The sequence below is a fragment of the Heloderma suspectum genome, chromosome 1 (assembly GCF_057233095.1).
Source record: "Heloderma suspectum isolate Gila_16-S chromosome 1, 16-S_ref, whole genome shotgun sequence".
Lineage (NCBI taxonomy): Eukaryota > Metazoa > Chordata > Lepidosauria > Squamata > Helodermatidae > Heloderma > Heloderma suspectum.
The window spans coordinates 81,136,723-81,153,013 of record NC_139458.1 but is presented as its reverse complement, the minus strand read 5'-3'; the positions used below and the strand labels follow the sequence as shown (position 1 = coordinate 81,153,013).

At 44.0% G+C, this 16,291-nt stretch overlaps 1 protein-coding gene across 1 annotated transcript in view; it reads right to left on the bottom strand.

Moving 5' to 3' along the window:
* Positions 1–1,148: 1,148 nt before the first annotated feature.
* The window catches only part of MYBPC3 (myosin binding protein C3), a 110,061-nt gene continuing 94,918 nt past the window's right edge, over positions 1,149–16,291 (bottom strand). The window contains exons 24-31 of the mRNA XM_084848975.1: positions 15,847–15,981; positions 14,478–14,645; positions 9,112–9,200; positions 7,319–7,514; positions 4,233–4,372; positions 3,754–3,913; positions 2,068–2,204; positions 1,149–1,403 (exon numbers count right to left, since the gene is read on the bottom strand). Of these exons, the coding sequence (XP_084705101.1) occupies positions 1,149–1,403; positions 2,068–2,204; positions 3,754–3,913; positions 4,233–4,372; positions 7,319–7,514; positions 9,112–9,200; positions 14,478–14,645; positions 15,847–15,981 (1,280 nt within the window). The remainder of the gene's footprint in view (positions 1,404–2,067; positions 2,205–3,753; positions 3,914–4,232; positions 4,373–7,318; positions 7,515–9,111; positions 9,201–14,477; positions 14,646–15,846; positions 15,982–16,291) is intronic.

Genomic DNA, 16,291 nt, shown 5'->3' with positions numbered 1-16,291 from the left:
TATAACAGCAGAAAGTGTATTTCCTTATTAACAATGAATATGAGCTACAATATCCATGGCCCAGAGGACTGTGAGCAAGAAAGAGCTTCCCATGCATTGCTGCAGTTGCAAATTTTGCACTTCTGGAAGAGTTTTTGGCTTTGGTAATTGCAAGCTGGGTCAAGTTGTATTATGCCACCATCACAGATTGGCCATGCTCTGCCTGTAACAAAGTGTTCAGATGATCCCCTTTCTCCCTACTATCTGAGTCTACTCTGCAGACCTCATGGCCATAAGATCTGGCTTAATTTTAAACATTTCTGTTTTTTCACCCATTCCCTGCCTCTTATAGCCTGATGAAGAGCTCTGGAGAACTTGAAAGATTGCAGTAACTTTTGTGGCATTTTGGTTGGTCCTAATAAAGGTACTGCCTAACTATGGACCCCCCCTCCCAATTTTGGATATTTTTACTCATGGATTCGCACAGTTATCTTTGCTTTTTATCTTTCCTGTCAGTCACCTTTAGCCAGCAATTGATCTGCTTGTGCAGTAAGGGGTTTGTGTATATGGAACAGCAGCTCTGTGCAGATATGCCCAGGATGCTACTACCCTTATTCAAAAAGATTACTCTTCCACATACATATATAAGTCACTACAGGATGCCACTGTAAACAGCTAGGTTGGCTACATAATATGGGGATGTTGGAATAGATTGGAGAGGCAGGAAGTTTGTCTTTGAATGTGTTATTCCTCATTCATTGTGGAAGAAGGTACAAGGAATGTGTATCTGCCTTGGATGCTATGCACAGAAAGGCAAGATATAAATTTAATAAACAAATATCCCTGTGCACAATTTATGAGTGCTGCACATAGCTTTTTTCTGTATGTTGCAAGTTCTTTGAAACACCTTTCTTTCTAGATTGTGCATATGAAAACTGCTGAATGAAGCTGTGTAAGCAAGTTTCTACAATGAGTAATTGTAGCCACTTGCCTGGCTCCCACTCAGACAGGCTCATAAACTGTAAGGAAACGTCTACGGTGTTGCAATTCATTGTTCAACTAAGGAGCCAGTTGTTATCATTTAGTCTTATTATATACATCTTCATTTGTACTCACACATGGAAGACACAGAATAAAAGTATCTTTTGATCCAAACGACAACCCCCCACCTAGCTTATGAGAACACTCAAAAGCTGTGGAGACACCGTTGTTTTCCTTACAGAGACTTCTGCCTTACCTCTGACATCCAGTCGGCACTCTATTTCAGCCTCACCACAGTCATTCACAGCTTTGCAGGTATAAAGGCCTCCATCAAATGGGCTGGGCTTTCGGATTTCCAAAGTCAACACTCCATGCTTACTGAACATGCGGTATCTGGCATCTCCAGAAAGGTCCACTTTGTTTTTGAACCAGAAGATTTTGGGCTGAGTAAATGAAAATAAGAACTACTAGTGGGAGGAAGTGTAACGCAGGTCATCTTCAAGACTGGGGGAGGAGGAGGAGGGCCAGACCCATTCATAGATGCCTGTAGCTTGTTGGCATGCTACCCAAGCCTCAAAGTGGAGGGATGGGGAGTTTGTCCTCAACCAAATCCTCCCCTTCCTATCAGCCATTTCCTATCAGAAACTCTTAACTGCCTGTTTCTACCTACATGCCATATGACAATGCTCTCCTGCAGTTCCCTCACTCCCCAATTCCCCTCCGCCCCCCCACTCACACTTCTTTTTCTGCCTCTCCCAGGAGTGATGCTCTTCATACAAACTATGCAGACCCTCTGCTCTCCTTCCCATCATAATGCCTAGGCCAACTTCTTGTCCTGAAATGTTGCAATACCAACACCTAAGCTTGCTGCTGTGGGAGTATTTTGGCTCCCTGCTAGAGGACAGCAACGCTTACCACCACCCACTTCCTAGCCCAGATGCCTTTCTGGCTCACCTGTTAGTAAGCTTTATAGTGCTTCAATAAACATATAATTTTTGACATGTCTTATACTGCCTACTCAGCTCGAAAAAAGTAATGTTCTCACTTAGAATTCCGAGTTTTTTCTCCTCACTTGGTCCACACTGAGAAAATTGATGTATTGTGTACCTTTGGGCTTCCTCTTACAGAACAGCTGAGTGTAGCATTGTACCCAGCAACCACTGAGCGATCTGGAAGTGGGTGAGTGAATTTTGGTGCTTCAGAGAAGTCATGCTCTTTGTAGCTGGGGGGTTTATAATCTGTACCTGCAGTTTGAAAAAGGGAAGGAGGTTCAAGGAAGAATTGCATTTCTTTAATTTTGCCCATGATGTAATATAATTTTAAACTTACCAGCTCAAGCATATTGAAATATTAAGAACCATGGTGAGTTAACAGTAATGTTGACACACCAACCAGATAAATAAGATGGTCCCCTCTTCTGCACGTCCTCCAATTTTAAAAAAAGGAGAAAGAAACACTTCTATTTTTTCTGCTGTTACCATATCAGTGAGGCAGTCCTTAGCTTCTTTTATTTGGAATGAGCAAAAGACCCATGACATTTCATGGGGGGAAAGGTGCCTGGGATGAAAGGGCAGCCTTTAACCTCATCCCTCTCCACTCCATTCCCTCACGCCATCCCTCCTCATTCCAGGACTCCTATCTGCCCTCAGTGGAAATACTTTGCTTGCTCTTTCCTTTGTTTCTCCCCACTCCCCATTCCTTTGACCCTCTTTCTCTCCTTCCCATATTCATTCTCCCCCCCCACACACACACACATACTCTCTTCCCTCTTCCCTTTCCCTATAGGAACAAAGTATGGCCGTTTTCATGTTGTAAAAGGCAAAGGTGCTTGGGGCATGAGTAGGGCAGGGTCTAATGGCATTCCTAGACATTGCTAATCCTGACCATTAAGAATCAAACCTGTCCTTTGGTTCAGTTTCTTGGTCACTCTAAAGTGTGGCAGAATCTCGGGAATGTTTGTGTGTGAGTGTGTACGCACACACGTGCACACACATGCACACGCACAGAAGATTGGCAAATACCTGACATTTTGAAACTTTAAAACTTGTTTGCATCTGCCAATTGGTTTGAATTTGGCAGGCTTCAAATAGGAAACCTTATAAGCAGTCAACTGTCAAATACTACTTGCCATTAGATGTTACTCATCAAATGCTTTAAGTTTACATTGTTCCCTTACACATCAGCTACCAAGTGTTAATGGCATGCTAACCATAAAATACTGTCAAATATGAACTATCATTGGTTTGTTAATCTATCTGGGTTATTTGAAAGTTTCTCACAGGTTCTTCAATGTAAAGAATGCCTTGCTTACTACTACTGATATCCCCCTGATATCTAAGTGTTTCAGCCGCACACTTAGGGGAATGTTCAGTGCGTTCTAGACCATACTGTCAGTTCATAATGTACAAAGGTAAGATGGGCAACACTGCCCCATGTAAACTAACTGTACATCCTAGAGCATGGCCCAGGATCTTCTACAATGCACGGGGCTTCTGTGGCAGACCCACAGAGGCTCCTTGGCAGATATTGATGTGGAAATTGTTCTCTGAAAGCACTGAGAGCTGACACTGTACATCATCAATCAATACTGTTGGCATGTAATAGTATTTAGCATTCATCTGTCAATTACTGGAACACATCAATAGTCTGATACGAAATATTATCTTATGACAGACACCAATAGCAGATATTCAGGGAATACTTCATAGAATACGATTATTTTGACATCAAAATTTGCAAAGGTGATTTTTGATGAGAATTTTGAAGCGCAAATTCCTATCACCACTCCGTTACCTGCTTTTTTAATGAATGCAGAGTTTTTGGTGGTTGCAGCATTTTCACTCAGTCCACACAGATTTTCACTGAAGATGCGGAAATAGTATTCATTTCCCATAATCAACTCTGAGATTACACAGTTAGTGCGTCGATAGTGATCAAAAACAGTATACCATTCCTGAAATTAAATAAGGCAGTGTCAGAAAAGTGAGAGATCTTGCAAAGGCCACACACAATGATGTGCTCAGTCTGGATTTCTGGAACATTATGGAGAATGCAAAAACCTGGTGTTTGGCAGAAGTATATGAAATACTGGGGGGCAGGAGAATCTAGCAGATATAATGATGAACTGGCAAGCCATAGTTCTTACAACAGATGATTCTGGGGAAAAGGAATTCCTTAGAGCAGGAGTGGACAACTTGTATGGCTCAAGAGTGGACAACTTGTATGCCTCATGTGGCATTGAGTGGGTGGCTGGGGGGCCGAATAATCCTTACCATTGTTTTTTTGTCTGCTTTCTGGACTGTGTATCCTGTAATTTGAGCATTGCCATCATCCTGGGGTGGTTTCCATTCTAGTGCAACATTGAATCCCCACACATCCACAATGTTTGCATTCTGAGGAGGACCAGGCTTATCTGCAGAATAAGATACAGCACAGTAATCCACACCCGAACCATTATTCTCTTATTGAAGAAACCAGTTCTGGAAGAAAAATAGGTCTTACTAACTACAGATTGCTTTATAGTCTATGCTGGAAATCAGTGAGGAGGTGGCAATTGGAAGTCCCCAACAATGACAAATCTCTTTGGATTATGGCCAGATGTATATTTATAGTCTGCTTTTCAATTAACAGTAAGTATCCTAAAAGCTAAAATATAAATGTAAAGCAAACATTTAAATACAGTAATAACCAACAATTCATAAGAGCTAGTATAGAAAATAAATCAACGTCTACAAGAGTGGCTACATATCCAGCACATTTATAGTTATATGCCTACTTTGATATGTTTAGAATCCTTAAAAGCACCCCTAAATTAGCCAAGGACCTGGATCAGGCAGATTTCAGATGGATAACGCCACCACTGAAAATGCTTTGTTTAGATTCTGAGTTGGCATCTGCAATAAGATTTCCTGGCTAGAAGTGGGAGGTATATATGGGACAAGGCATTCTCCCACGTATGCTGGACCTAGGCCACATAGGGCTTCAAAAATAAGAATCAGTGCCTTGAATTTAGCCCAGAAACAAATTGATAGCCTGTAGGGGCATGCTTCAGATTTGGCCAAAATCCAAGCTTGATTCAGAGAGATTTGGGAGATGCCCAAATTAAAGTGGGGCTTTTCTGAAGCAGATCAACTGAACACTCCTGAAGTGTTCCTTCAGTGAACACTCCTGTAACTGAACACTCCTGAAGACTCAGGATTCAGAAGAACACAGACACACAGTTTGTCTCCAAAAATTGCTATGTTTCTCCTCAAGCTCTCCATATAAGGAAAACACCAGATTGGAGATAGAAGGCAGTGTAGTTTTGTGACTGGCAGCTCTAATCACAGTGCATATTTTACCAGGGCTCTCCAATCCCGGTGCTTTGGGGAAACCATGTTGAAGTAATATGTTGCACGACTGATCCAGTGCTCAGTGTGCATTGCTGGTTCTCTCCCCAGAGCAGGGACATTAAAAGAGGTTTGGTAGCGTCTGAGGGATCTGGGAGGATGTAGCATTGGGTGCCTGCTTGTAAAATTCTGGATGCTCAAATTCTTCTGCATCTGCCACTATATGCTCCAAAATCACCCTCCATGCTGAACACATTCTGTGACTTCACTGTCAATTGAGCAGAAAACAAAAAAAGGTCTTAAACTGCTTTTCATTCACCATAACTTCGTAGCCCTTGCACCTATCCTTTTGAAATTTTTCGAGTTTCTTGCCTCCAAAATATAGGGACACCACAATGACATATGTCATTTTCATACAAATCCTCCCTGGCCCCCCTGAAAATATGGAGGGATAAGGGATAGTGAATCAATGCCCCTTCCCCCAATGTGAACCTTCCCGTTCCACAAGAAATGCTCCACTGATCCTTCTGAAATGTTGCAGGTTGCTTAACCATCTGTGTGCTGTATGTCCTTTTCATAACAATTTCCCACAAAAAACACGGGGACAATCTCATACTTTTTTGGAAATCCTCAAACTCTAAAGGCTGCTCTTGCACAAAGTTCCCTGCACCTATTCATCTGGAATGTGGCAGGTTTGATTCCCTCAGAAGGGACAACTATCCCTCGAAATTTCATCCAATTCTGCTAAGAAATAAAAAAGGTATTGGGAGTTCCCTTTTAACAAAATCAAAATCTAAAGATGTGTAGCACAAACCACCAGCACCTATTTGTCTGAAATTTGGCAGGCATGGTCCCCTCATAAGGGGCCCCTGTGCCTGTATATGTTTTCCAATTCTGACAGACTTGCCCTGGTCCTGGACACACACAGTTCATGTATTCATGGGCTTTCCCATTCATTTCAGTGGAGGGAGCTGCTCCAAGGCAAATCAGTATTATTATACCTCATCTTCCATATGGGAGAACTGAGTCTGCAAACAAGATAGGGGCTTGCCTAAGGCCATCTAGTGAGAGCCTAACTACATGTAATGTTAAATGTGTCACTTGCAGCAGTGTCAGTGTTTTAAAAAAAAACTTAAACCAAATGCAAGGGAGGCTGAAGTAGCTCAAGGACACAGCCCATTACAGTAGACCAGTCACGGTATTTGTGGGGAGGGAAGATTAACTCTTCCCTTGCCTGCTGCAAACCTGAGCACCGCACCCCAACCCAATCTGCAAATAATAGTAGGGGGAAAAGGTGCCCATTGGTGCCAATGGGAGCTTTGTTTCTAACACTACGTTTATAACACTATTCATCATCCCTTCTTTGGTTTTAATTTTCAAGAAAACTGACATTGTTGCAAGCAACGCATTTAACGTTAAGTGTAGCTAGACCCTGAGTTCCTAGCAGAAGCAAGATTTGATCCAGGGACTTAAGCATTTGTAGTTCAGGGCATCTCTCCACAACGCCTTTATTGTGGGCTCATAATTGGTCACTCACGGAAGTTTGCGGGTCCTTTACACGATGCCGTCAACCTCCAAAGCCTCTCCTGTGCTTTATAACCTTTATTCTGTTTTTTTTTTTTTTTTAAAGATCAGGGAAAGTGGCATTTTTTCTAAAAGTACGATGAAGCACTGCAGTGGCTGCATGACATTCTGCAATTCTGCTATACCACAGCACCATCTAGTGGCTGTATAATGAAACATACAGAACTTGCAGAGAAAGGAAATCCCCCCCCCAAATTACATGTAAACACGTGTAAAGGAGCTGATTTTAATCCCACAAAGAATCTGGAAGCAGAAACCCCAGTAAAGGTGTGGGATAAAACCCTGGTTTACAGAAGCCCTCAGTCTCTCAGTCAGCTGCTCTCACTGAGATGAATGGGAATGTTCTTGCAAGCACTTGAAGTTCTGTACATACACCTGCAAGAAATCCCTATATTAAAGTGACTAAATTTAAATGAAGAACTCCTAAGACTTCAGCAATTTCTTACCCATGATCTGCATGGTAATAGTAACTTTATCACTCATGTTTTCTATTTGCACCTCCACTTCATATATTCCAGAATGATGGCGCTCAGCCTTTCGAATAAACAGGATACTGTCTGTGTTGCTGTTTCGAATCGCTACCTCCTTGGAGTCTACTGGCTGACCATCCTTTGTCCAGATAACTTTAGGTCTAGGTTTACCCTGTAGAAGAAAAATGGCCAGATTGAAAGTAATGTTATTGAGTATTTGGTGGTTTTAATCACATACCCTATATGAAGAAAAATCCTTCTCTCTTGTTCAGTGACTGCATTTTCATTCACTTTCCACATCACACATTTGCCACTCTTGCACAGAGGAAACCTAACACACACATCATGGTGCCACGAAATCCCTTTTAAATGCCCTGACTATCACAAAATTAATTTAGAGTTTCCTCCTGTTGTCATCTGTATCTTCCTGTCTGCTGCTCTCTGGGGACATGTCTGTGATAAACATGTCAATCCCAAACTGTTAAGGCTCTGCTTAAAAAGGCAAGCCACAGCCTACATGTTGGTGGGAGGGGAATTCCCTTTTATTAGATGGAAGGAAGAATTTTCTTCCCACCTCCTAAAAATTATTGGGTTGACTCTTCATAGAATCATAGAATAGTAGGGTTGGAAGGGGTCTACAAGGCCATCAAGTCCAACCCCCTGCTCAATGCAGGAATCCAGGTCAGAGCATCCCTGACAGATAGCTGTCCAGCCTCATCTTGAATGCCTCCAGTGTGGGAGAGCCCATTAGGGAATTGGTTCCATTGTTGTATTGCTCTAACAGTCAGGAGGTTTTTCCTGGTGTTCAGCTGGAATCTGGCTTCCTTCTCTTTCAACCCCCTCTTACCAAACAGTAACTTTGAAAAAATCCATGTTGTTCCTATGAAATCTGGCTGCTTTGGGGGATTCGGAAAGCTTTCCTTTCCATCTGTGATGCAAGTCTGCTTAGAATTCACTTTGAGATTCAGATGTATAAACAAGTTATACACTTGCAGCAAATGGCTATATTTGGACATCACAATAAGCCATGGTTTATGGGGGGCCACAACTGAGAAGGCCCTCTCCCTTGCTGCCACCTTCCAAGCCTCCCTTGGGTATCTAACACCTATATGGAGCCATTGAAAGTGGTCACTAGGAGATTTGGAGTCAAGTGTCATCAGTATGCTAGCAATATTCAACTCTATTTCTCTGTATCATCAGAGTCAGGAAAGGCACCATTAAAATCCACATGCAAAATCAGGCTTATATACAGGTAGCTGACTGGGAAGCACATCTGGGCATCTTTTGATGATGAAGAGAATGTATATCCCCATCCAAAGCCACTAGCTGTTCTACAGGAAACATGACATGCAGCAATATTTCCACTGTGAAAATATTGGTATTTGCACTCTGGGAAAATGTGTGATTGGCTTCTCAAGCACTACGTTTAAGAAAAGTGCTTCATGACAAATGAGCAACATTTGTTGGATTGAACAATCCTTAGAATCGACTATAGGTTTTGAGATCGTATGAATCTTAAATTTAATAGGTTAGAGAAACAGAGTGGAATAGCTATTTGCATTCTGATTTCTGAAGTGAGCAGTGGTTTTCATATTCACTTCAATGGAAGCAGCAACTTCATTAGGTTTATGAAGTTGCCCCTCTAGTGAATGACTAAGGAATCTGGAAGAGGGGGGCTCCAGGAATCCACTGGTACACCTATGCCCTCTGGGAATTGCTGGATTGGGGATAAGAGTTCATACTATGATCAACTGGGTTCAATCACATACCTGGAAAGGAATTACAGTGTTGATTGTATCACCCACTTTCTTCATTAGAGTCTGCCTGAGATTGCGGGGCAGCCAGATTTTGGGACGCTCTGTGAATCAGAAATCAAGTTAGAGGATTATTAAATCAAACTATTTCAAAAGATGGGATATATCAAATTTATGAGAAAACTTAAGGAATGATGCTAGCAATTCATGTTGAGTTGTTATAAATTCAAGAAATTTGGAGTGAAAGCCATCATCCTATGTTCAGGGGCTGAATATGATTGTGCAGTCCTGACTTCAAATAAATCCATGCCAGTGGCAAATACTGCAAGGGTGTTTGAGGAGCAGAAGACATGCTAGAAACAGAACTGGTACATTCCCACTCCATGTTCAAGCAGAGCCATGAAGGGTAGCTGTATGTGAGGGACATGACTCTAGTGCAGGGGCGTGTGACTTGTGGCCCTACAGATGCTGTTGGGCTACAACTCCCATCCTTCCTGACCATTCATCCTGTTGGCTGGGCCTGATAGGATCTGGAGTCCAGCAACATCTGGAGATCCACAGGTTGCCCACCTCTGCTCTAGTGGGAGACCACGATACAAACATTATAGCTGGGATAACAGTTATGAACAAGGAGTACAAAATGCTCCTCTCCTCTCCCCAGTGCAAAACATCTCTCTTCCTCAGGGCAGAATTTGTGTATATTCTTGCAATTGTTGACTTAATTCTGTGGATTCAGAACTTTCTACCTTCAGGGAACTTGGTTTCCACCCTGACTTGCTTGCAACTCTGCTGCGCACGGGCTTTCCTGGTCAAGGAAGCCCCGAATGCAGCAGAGCTCAGCTGACCAAGGCCCCTTCGCTCCTCTGGAGGAGCGACAGGGACTTGGCTGGCTCTGCTTCACCCATCCCGCTTCCTTCTCCCACTGCGAGGAGGCAGCAGGGCAGATGAGACTGGGGCAGAGCTGACCAAGTCCCTGTCATTCCTCCATCACAGGAGTGAAGGGGACTCAGCTGGCTCAATTGCTCTGCATGGGGGGCTTCCCTAACCGGCCTCTGCTGGGAGGAGCGGGAATCAGGGCTATTTGGGAATCAGGGCTAGATTCCCCCCTCCTGGCTGTGGAAGGTGCTAATGAGATGTCTGCGTAAAAGGAAAAGAATAAAACCAAGCAGTCTGCTGTCTGAGACGAGGGCGGGGGAACAAGGTCAGAGGATAAAGCTGGAGCTCTGGAAGATTTGGGGTGTCTGTTGGAGTGGTTTAAGCTGTGAAGCTCCGCCTATGCTCAACCTTATATATTTGTAAATAAACACAAACATTACAAAATGCAAGTGAGAGCTTCACCACACCAGGCTAAAATCCCACATCATTACCAGGGCTTCTGCTTCCAGATTCTTTGTGGCTTTAACATCAGCTCCTTTGCATGGTGCAGACATGTGCTTTCTTGGGGGTGGGGGATCAGGAGGGGCAGTGTGGGACCTCCCTGCCACCAGGAGAGGGGGACCTGTCACACAGCACAAAGGATGGGTCAGTGCACCCACTGTCGCCCCACACGGGATGTGGTGCGGCAGAGAGGAATCTCAAGAAGGTGGCACCCTGGAGGTGGGTGGGGGCCGGTGGAGGTGTGTTTTCTATATGTTTTATTATACAGCCACTAGTTGGTGCTGCCAATATATCAGATTATCTCCATGCTTTTTCAAAGCAGGATGAATGAGGAAAAGCATGCAAGGCATCCTGGAGGTTGACGATGTAATCTAAAGGACCCGCAAACGTCCGTGAGTGGCCAATCATGAGTGTGCAATAAATCGCTCATCTAAAGAAGCTCTAAGCCTCTAGTGACCTCATTCTGAAGGAAACCAAACCTGGGTGGCACTGAACCTCTAGATTTTTCACTGCTTGGAGAATTGGGGTGAACATAACAATGCTGTTCTGGGTCATAGTGCTGTTATTGGAACTCTGGTAAATGTCTTGATCAACTCCAGACAGGGATGAGGATTTAGCAGTTACATAGCTGTACCGTCTTTTGGGACTCCAGCCAACTGAATTAGACCACTTGTACTTTTGGGCTGCAGACAAGGTGATGATTAATGATTATAAATGTCCAGACAGCAGCGTGTTGTCCTCACTTCCCTTGGAAATGCACACCAAGCATGAAAGTGAAATATCAGAAATAAACCCACTGCAATCCGTCAAATGGCAAGAAAGCTATTTTGAGGAAGATAATTCCATAAATATTCAAAAATGCTGTGTACAACTAAAGTGTTAATAATCTGGGATGCTAGTTTACTGAACTGGTGCTGGAGAAGACTCTTACGAGTCCCCTGGACTGCAAGGAGGTCAAATCAGTCGATCCTAAAGGAAATCAACCCTGAGTGCTCCTTGGAAGGACAGATACTGAAGCTGAAGCTGAAATATTTTGGCCACCTAATGCGAAGAGAAAACTCCCTGGAAAAGACCCTGATGCTGGGAAAGATTGAAGGCAAAAGGAGAAGGGGACGGCAGAGGATGAGATGGCTAGATAGCATCACCGATGCAATGAATATGAACTTGAGCACACTCCGGGAGAGAGCGTGGGACAGGAAGGCCTGGCGTGCTATGGTCCATGGGGTCACGAAGAGTCAGACACGACTGAACGACTGAACAACAACAAGTTTACTGAATATCAGAACCAACCTTCTCAAAGGAAGGGCAAGCACCATAATACATTATACATCCTATGGAAACATAATTTGACTGATGTAATCAGCCAAAATTACTAGATCTTGCGCAAAACTTGAGAGTGGCATTCAGATCAGCTTAGGGCAAATTATGTGTAGTTATGTGATTCTTAGATATTTTTTGTTTTAGACAATGCAGCCACCAAGGCTACAATTAGAAGGGGAAGAATGGAATAGGGGCTTTGGATCAGGGCCAGTTCTTTCAGTGATCAAAACTGATGCAAGTCCAAATGAGGTGCCCAGTGTTCCAGCTGGTCTGGTTTTGTAGGATCAGTGTCAGCTTTAGAGGCTCAATCAGGTAAACACTTCAGGTGGTGCATTCAACTACTTGCCTTCTCAACCCTTGCCCCTCAAGAATAATTTCAACTAGCTGTAGCAGACTGATACTGGGTGGATCCAGTGTGTTGTAAACACACCACTATGGGAGGGGCAGGTGCCCAGTGCCTTGAAAGAGGTGGTGGTGGTGCGCCTGCTTTTCAAGAAACCCACACTGGACCCAGATGTTCTTAATAACTATCTCCCAGTCACTAATGTCCCCTTCTTGGGGAAGGGGTAAGTAGTTGTGCTTAACACGCTCTTGAAAGAAATGGATAATCTAGACCCTTTCCAGTCTGGGTCCAGGCCTGGTTTTGGATCCGAATCAGCCTTGGTCACCCTGACAGATGACCTTTATCAGGAGAGAGTCAGGGAGAGTGCAACCCTGTTGATTCTCCTCGATCAGGGCCCACTGGTGCTTCCATACCATGAGCAGCCAGCCCTGCCGATTCTCTACCGCATACGGAATGGAGATTTGGTGCTTCTGGGGGCAAGCCCCCAAAGGAGCAGGAACGCTCATTTCTGGAATGGGGCAGGTCAGCAGAGTTCTCTTATGCGAGCTCCACCAGCTTTCCGCGTTCCAGAAATGAATTTTTCTGCTCCTTTTGGGTTGCTCTTGAAAGTGCTCAATCTCCGTCCCACAAGGGGTGGGTGCCGCTTGCGAGAGGGAATCAGAAGGGCCGGCTGCTCACAGGCGGTCTCCATGGGATACTCCCCACCGACCACAGTATCCTTCTGGATTAGCTCTGCAGATTGGGAGTTGGGGGCATAGTGCTACAGTGGCACCACTCCTATCTGAGGATTCATGTCCAGAGGACAGCACTGGTTGACAATACCTCAGGCCCACGGCAGTTAAGGTATGGGGTCACACAGGGTTCTGTTCAGCCCCCAGTGCTATTCAACATCTATATGGAGCTGCTGAGGTGGCCTTTAGGAGATTTGGAGTGAAGTGTCATCAGTACACTATGTGTACTTACATTTTGATCATAATACACACTATGTGTACTTATATGTACTTACTATGTGTACTTACACTATGTGCACTATGTGTACTATGTACTATGATGACACTATGTAAAGTGTCATCAGTACACTACATCAGATTTGGAGTAAAGTGTCATCAGTACACTAATGATACCCAGCTCTATTTCTCAGTTTCACCTGAGTCAGGAGATGCTGTACAGGTCTTGGACCAGTGTCTGGATGCAGTGGTGGGCTGGATGAGGGCCAACAGACTGAGGCTGAATCCTGACAAGGCTGAGGCAGTGTGGATGGGTGATTCCCTTGTCCAGGAATTAGGAATGTTGGCTGTTCTGGATGGGATTGCACTCCCTCTGGAGGAGGAGGTGCAGGGTTTGCTCCTAGATCCATCGCTGCCAATGGAGACACAAGTGGCTTCCACAGTGAAGAGTGCCTTTGTCCAAGGTGCTTGTGGTAAGGTATAAAGCTCTATGAAGATTAGGGCTTGGATACCTGGCGGAGCACCTTCTCCCTTATGTACCTGCCCAGGTATTAAGATCTAGTGGGGATGCCCTCTTGATGGTGCTGCATTTGCCTGTGGTTTGATACACAGCAACCAGAGAGAGGGCATTCTCAGTACAGGCACCCCAATTGTGGAATTTCCCCCCCACTCTTTATGGTTGGCACTGAGTATTACAAGGTTTCAGCACAAACAAGACCTATTTGTTCACCCAGGCTTTTTTGAATCTGTGCTGCTGCATCTTGTAAATCTATTTATTTGTCTTTCTGTTCTCCCGTTTCACTGTTTTATCAGTCAAGGCTATATAATGTTATTTTATTTGTTTTGTACCCTGCTTTGGGATTATTTTATAATGAAAAGTGGGTAATAAATTGTATGTATGTATAAATAAATAAAAGCTTTCCTATGCAGTAGCCATGTCCAATCTGGCGCCCTGTAGATGTGTTGGATTACAATGCCCATCATTCCTGGCTAGCATAGCTAACGGCAGTAGCTGGGAAAGGCTGTAGTTGCGGAAAGCTGCTCTACAATAATGAATGCTAGAAAGGTTCCTTTTTATAAAAATGAAACTCTGACAATGCACCTGACTCTGTTAGAAATGAAAATTAGTGACTGAGGGGGCCATACTGTGCAACCCTGAGCATAGATAAAACCATCTCCCTGCCACTAGCAACATACCCATGATAAGGACTTTTTTCCCCCAAATCTAGTATGTTATTTGAATGTAGATATTAGTATATTGGATAACTATAACCAAATCAGCAAATTTGTGCTCCCCTTCTCTGTGTAATCTAGTACTATCACCTTATCCTCCAACAATCTCTTCATTAATTATACCGTTAGAAATGGCTTCAGTGCTTGCTCTAGATACTTACGCAAGATCTCTTGGACAGTAATCGGCTCTTTGGTAATTGCTGGTTGACTTGCACCCGCCAGGTTTACAGCACTGATGCGAAAATAAAGTTTGTCTCCTGTGACCAAATCTTTAAGTAGGACTGAGGTGCGCTCAATCAGGCCATGAAGAGCTGGAATCCATTCTGTGGCTGCAAATACAAGATCACTTGCTTGGTAATCCTTTTCAAGCAGAGGTTTATAGAAACTATGTGATTCAGCCTTCCCCAGTGTGGTGACCTCCAGATGTTTTGGGCTACAATTCCCAGCATTCCTGACAATTGGCCATGCTAGCTGGGGCTGATGGGAGCTGAAGTCCAAAACACCTGGAGGCACCAGGATGGGGAAGGGTGGTCTAATGGGATAATTCTAAGTTAGTTTATGCAGATGTAAGTCCACGGGGTTCAATGGGACTTACTTCCTAGTAAACTCTGTTTAAGATTGCAACCTAGAAGCGACATAAACGCAAAGGAGGTTCTGCAGCTCATTTAAGTGGAAAGAGAGAAAAAGACAGCTCTTTGAAAATGGATCTGCTGAATAGTAGAGCTTTAGGAAGAGAGATTTTATTTATTTATTTATTTATTTATTTATTGCATTTATACCCCGCCTTTCTCCCTCTCGCAAGGAACTCAAGGCGGCTTACATTATCCTCCTCCTCACCGTTGTATCCTCACAACAACAACCCTGTGAGGTAGGTTGGGCTGAGAGTCTGTGACTGGCCCAAAGTCACCCAGTGAGCTTCCATGGCCAAGTGGGGACTAGAACCCGGATCTCCCGGCTCCCAGTCCGTCACTCTCACCACTACACTACACTGGCTCTCCAGTGCATCTTAACACTTCACCAGCTTAGATACGATGTTTCAAATGTCAGACATTTGTGTCAGTCAGTACATGAAAGCATATCAGGGCACACCCCTCTTCCTCTTAAAAGACCGGAGGTGGCAGGACGGGCTGGCGCTGAGAGACAGCAGCCAGCCCAAGACCAGCCTCTGAGTTCATGGCGGGACTGAGACTGGGATGGGGGTTTTACAGCTCATAGCTCATGTATGCCAGCTCTGTCATGAACGATTAGTGATTATGCGTCATGAATTACAGAATTACAGGCAACAGTTAATTTCTAGGAGAGGATCCCTGGGGCTTCATCCTGCCTGGAAGTCACATATTCCTGCCCCTAGTCCCAGATGTTTGAAGGCAGACACACCATTGCTCTCCAAACTGTGGGAGTCCCACCCCCCATCTCCTTTATTTATGCAAAGTCTCCTGCCTTCAGTAGCAGAGGCAGCTAAAAGGATGAGCCTTATACACCTTGAACACTCAATGAAGGGCACTTCAGAATGCACCAGGGCTTGCTTACATCCTTCTTTGCGGTACTCAATATTGTAGCCATCCAGTCCTCCTGCTCCAATCCGTTCAGGGGGTCTCCACTTCAAGGTAACAGATGTGTCAGAAATGTCTTCTACTGTAAAGTGTGTTGGCTCACTTGGAGGAGCTAAAGAGAACATAAAATCCAGAGACTTTGGATTATCTGTTGATTATTTAGTAATAAAGCAATATGCCAGCATTCTTATTAAAAATATAAAGATGGCTTTAAAAGACTTAATTCTGCAAAATGTAGTTGAAAACTCTACAACCAGTGATGTAACAGAGAAACATTTTAAAAGGCCATTCTCAACATGTACCACCAAATGTCTCTCAAAAATGTAAAAGGTAAAGGTGTCCCCAACCAGTCGTGTCCGACTCTAGGGTGTGGTGCTCATCTCCATTTCTAAGCCGAAGAGCCAGCTCTGTCCAAAGACGCT